Source organism: Cebus imitator, unplaced genomic scaffold (genome assembly GCF_001604975.1).
Source record: "Cebus imitator isolate Cc_AM_T3 unplaced genomic scaffold, Cebus_imitator-1.0 Scaffold13, whole genome shotgun sequence".
In the NCBI taxonomy this organism is placed as follows: domain Eukaryota; kingdom Metazoa; phylum Chordata; class Mammalia; order Primates; family Cebidae; genus Cebus; species Cebus imitator.
The window spans coordinates 10,872,880-10,875,645 of NW_016107328.1; the positions used below are offsets into that span (position 1 = coordinate 10,872,880).

General features: G+C 42.7%; 1 protein-coding gene across 1 annotated transcript; it reads left to right on the top strand.

Moving 5' to 3' along the window:
* The first annotated feature begins 2,056 nt into the window (after window positions 1-2,056).
* Window positions 2,057-2,663, top strand: LOC108283399 (high mobility group protein B1-like). The gene has a single exon (XM_037728892.1). It carries the CDS (start codon window positions 2,083-2,085, stop codon window positions 2,563-2,565), a length of 483 nt encoding a protein of 160 aa, XP_037584820.1. The 5' UTR covers window positions 2,057-2,082; the 3' UTR covers window positions 2,566-2,663.
* The last annotated feature ends 103 nt before the right edge of the window (window positions 2,664-2,766 follow it).

The window sequence follows — 2,766 nt, forward strand, 5'->3', positions numbered from 1 at the left end:
ATTGCCAAACAGAGGTTCAGAATCTCATACAAGTGCAGCATCCACAACTACAAATCACACCACTTTGCAATCACTGTGGTGCCCTGCTTTGGGGGATAATGGGTCTTCATTTCTGAAGGCTGTAGTGTCATGTGAAACTTTGATGGAAGAAATTTGTTATAATTTTCTTTCTTTTCTTTCTTTCTTTCTTTCTTTTTTTGAGACAGAGTCTTGCTTTGTTGCCCAACCTGGAGTGCAATGGTGCAATCTCAGCTTACTGCCAACTTCTGCCTCCCAGGTTCAAGTGATTCTCCTGCCTCAGCCTCCCGAGTAGCTGGGATTACAGGCATGTGCTACCAGGCCCTGCTAATTTTTTGTATCTTTAGTAGAGATGAGGTTTCACCATGTTGGCCAGGCAAGTCTCAAACTCCTGATCTCATGATCTCCCCACCTTGGCCTCCCAAAGTGCTGGGATTACAGGCGTGAGCCACTGCATCCTCCCAGCCTTGTTATAATTTTCTTTTCATTTTGTTTTCTTTTTTGAGACAGAATCTCACTCTGTCACCCAGGCTGGGGTGCAGCGGCATGATCACGGCTCACTGCAACCTCTACCTCTTGGGCTCAAGCGATCCTCTTGGCTCCTGTTTCTTGAGTAGCTGGATCTACAGGTGCATACCACCACACCTAGCTAATTTTGTTTATTTTATAGAAACGGCGTCTTGCTATGTTGCCCAGGCTGGTCTTGAACTGCTGGACTCAAGCATTCTTCCCACCTTGGTCCCTAAAATGCGAGCATTATAGGCATGAGCCACTGCACCTGGCTGTTTTCTCTTGTTAATCTGTCTTTTGCTATAGGAGTGGTGGCTGTTCCTTACGATGGATGAGGAAAGGTATCACATTTTTCTGCCACTACACTGCCTTTGGGAATTTACAGTTCAGCCTTCTCTGAGTTCCCTCATATTTGCAGTAAACAATAGTGTACTAGAGCCAGCTCTTAGCAGCTTGCAATTTTTAGGAATTTTGTGAGCCAGTTGTCAAACACAACCTTCATTAAAAATCAGATTACAGTCTGGGTATGGTGGCTCATGCCTGTAATCCCAGCTTTGGGAGGCTGAGTCAAGGAGGATTGCTTGAGCCCAGGAGTTTGAGACCAGTCTAAGCAACATAATGAGACCCCATTTCTCCAAAAAAAAATTAGCTATGCATGGTGGTATGCACCTGTAGTCCCAGCTACTCAGGAGGCTGAGGTGGGAGGATTGCTTGAGTCCAGGAGGTCAAGGCTGCTGTGAGCTGTGATCGTGCCCCTGCACTCCAGCCTGGGTGACAGAGGGAGACTATGTCAAAAAATTAAAAAATCAAATTACATAAATTTACAATTAAATTATATTAAAACTAAAGACAGTAGACTCCACACTTATCACTCCCTAATTCTTTTACTATGTCTTCCCATGATTTATGTCCTTAAAGGTTTTTGTGTCGATTCTATCTGTATGGTAGAAATATTGTATAGTGAGCACCTCTTTGCAACTCCATGTTCAGTGACATCGCAGTGGGAGCACATAAATAAGAAAGTATTTACACCACAGAAATCAGCAAACCTGACAATTGAGTCTCACCTATTCCCACTCCCTCACAGTTCCCCACGCACAACTCCCAGCAATCTATGAAGGGATAGTGCGTGTTGACAGCCACATAATTGAAGAAAAGATGCCGAATCTCTAGATTCTCCCACAAAGGAAGAAGACAAATAGAGAAGCTGGTCTGAACCTGAGAGGGGTCCTAGAGCTATGTACTAACAGGGTACAAGTTTTAAAGTAAATTTTTAAAACTTAACTCATTCTTTATGACTTTAGAATTTCATTTTTAAAAATGTGTTTTTAAATTAAATGCCTGTTTCAAAAATAAAAGCAGAGTATTCATTTTGAACTTTGGGGTTTGCTTTTTGTTTTGCTTTGAGTTGCTGTTTTATGAGCTCTGCGGTTTTAAAAATGAATTATAGGCAGAGCTCAAAAGAGTTGAGCTCCATAAAGACAGTGCCGCGACAAGTGAGAGTCAGGCGGGCACTAGGTGGCTCTGTGCCTCGCTGAGGAACAATAACCAAACATGGGCAAAGGAGATCTTAAGAGGCCAAGAGACAAAATGCCATCATATGTATTTTATGTGCAAACTTGTCAGGAGGAGCATAAGAAAGAAGCAGCGCATGCTTCAGTCCACTTGTCAGAGTTTTCTAAGAAGTGCTCGGAGAGGTGGAAGATCATGTCTGCTAAAGAGAAAGGACAATTTGAAGCTATGGCAAAGGCAGACAAGGCCCATTATGAAAGAGAAATGAAAACATATATCCCTCCTAAAGGGGAGACAAAAAAGAAGTTCAAGGATCCCAATGCACCCAAGAGGCCTCCTTCAGCCTTTTTCTTGTTCTGTTCTCCATATGGCCCAAAAATCGTAGGAGAACATCCTGGCCTGTCCGGTGGTGCTGCGAAGAAACTGGGAGGGGTGTGGACTAACACTCCTGCAGATGACAAGCAGCCTTATGAAAAGGCTGTGAAGCTGAAGGAAAAATACAGAAAGGATATTGCTGCATATTGAGCTAAAGGAAAGCCTGATGCAGCAAAAAAGGGAATTGTTGAGGCTGAAAAAAGCGAGAAAAAGAGGAGAAGAGGTTGAGGAGAGGAAGATGAAGATGGTAATGATGAGTAAGTTCTAGTGCAGTTTTTTTTTCTTGTCATTAAAGCATTTAACCCCCCTTTTCACAACTCAGTCCTTTTTTCTTTTCTTTTTTTTTTTTTT

Bases quoted from the DNA above. Each gene is read 5' to 3' on its own strand.
- LOC108283399 (XM_037728892.1), top strand. From the start codon at position 2,083: ATGGGCAAAGGAGATCTTAAGAGGCCAAGAGACAAAATGCCATCATAT.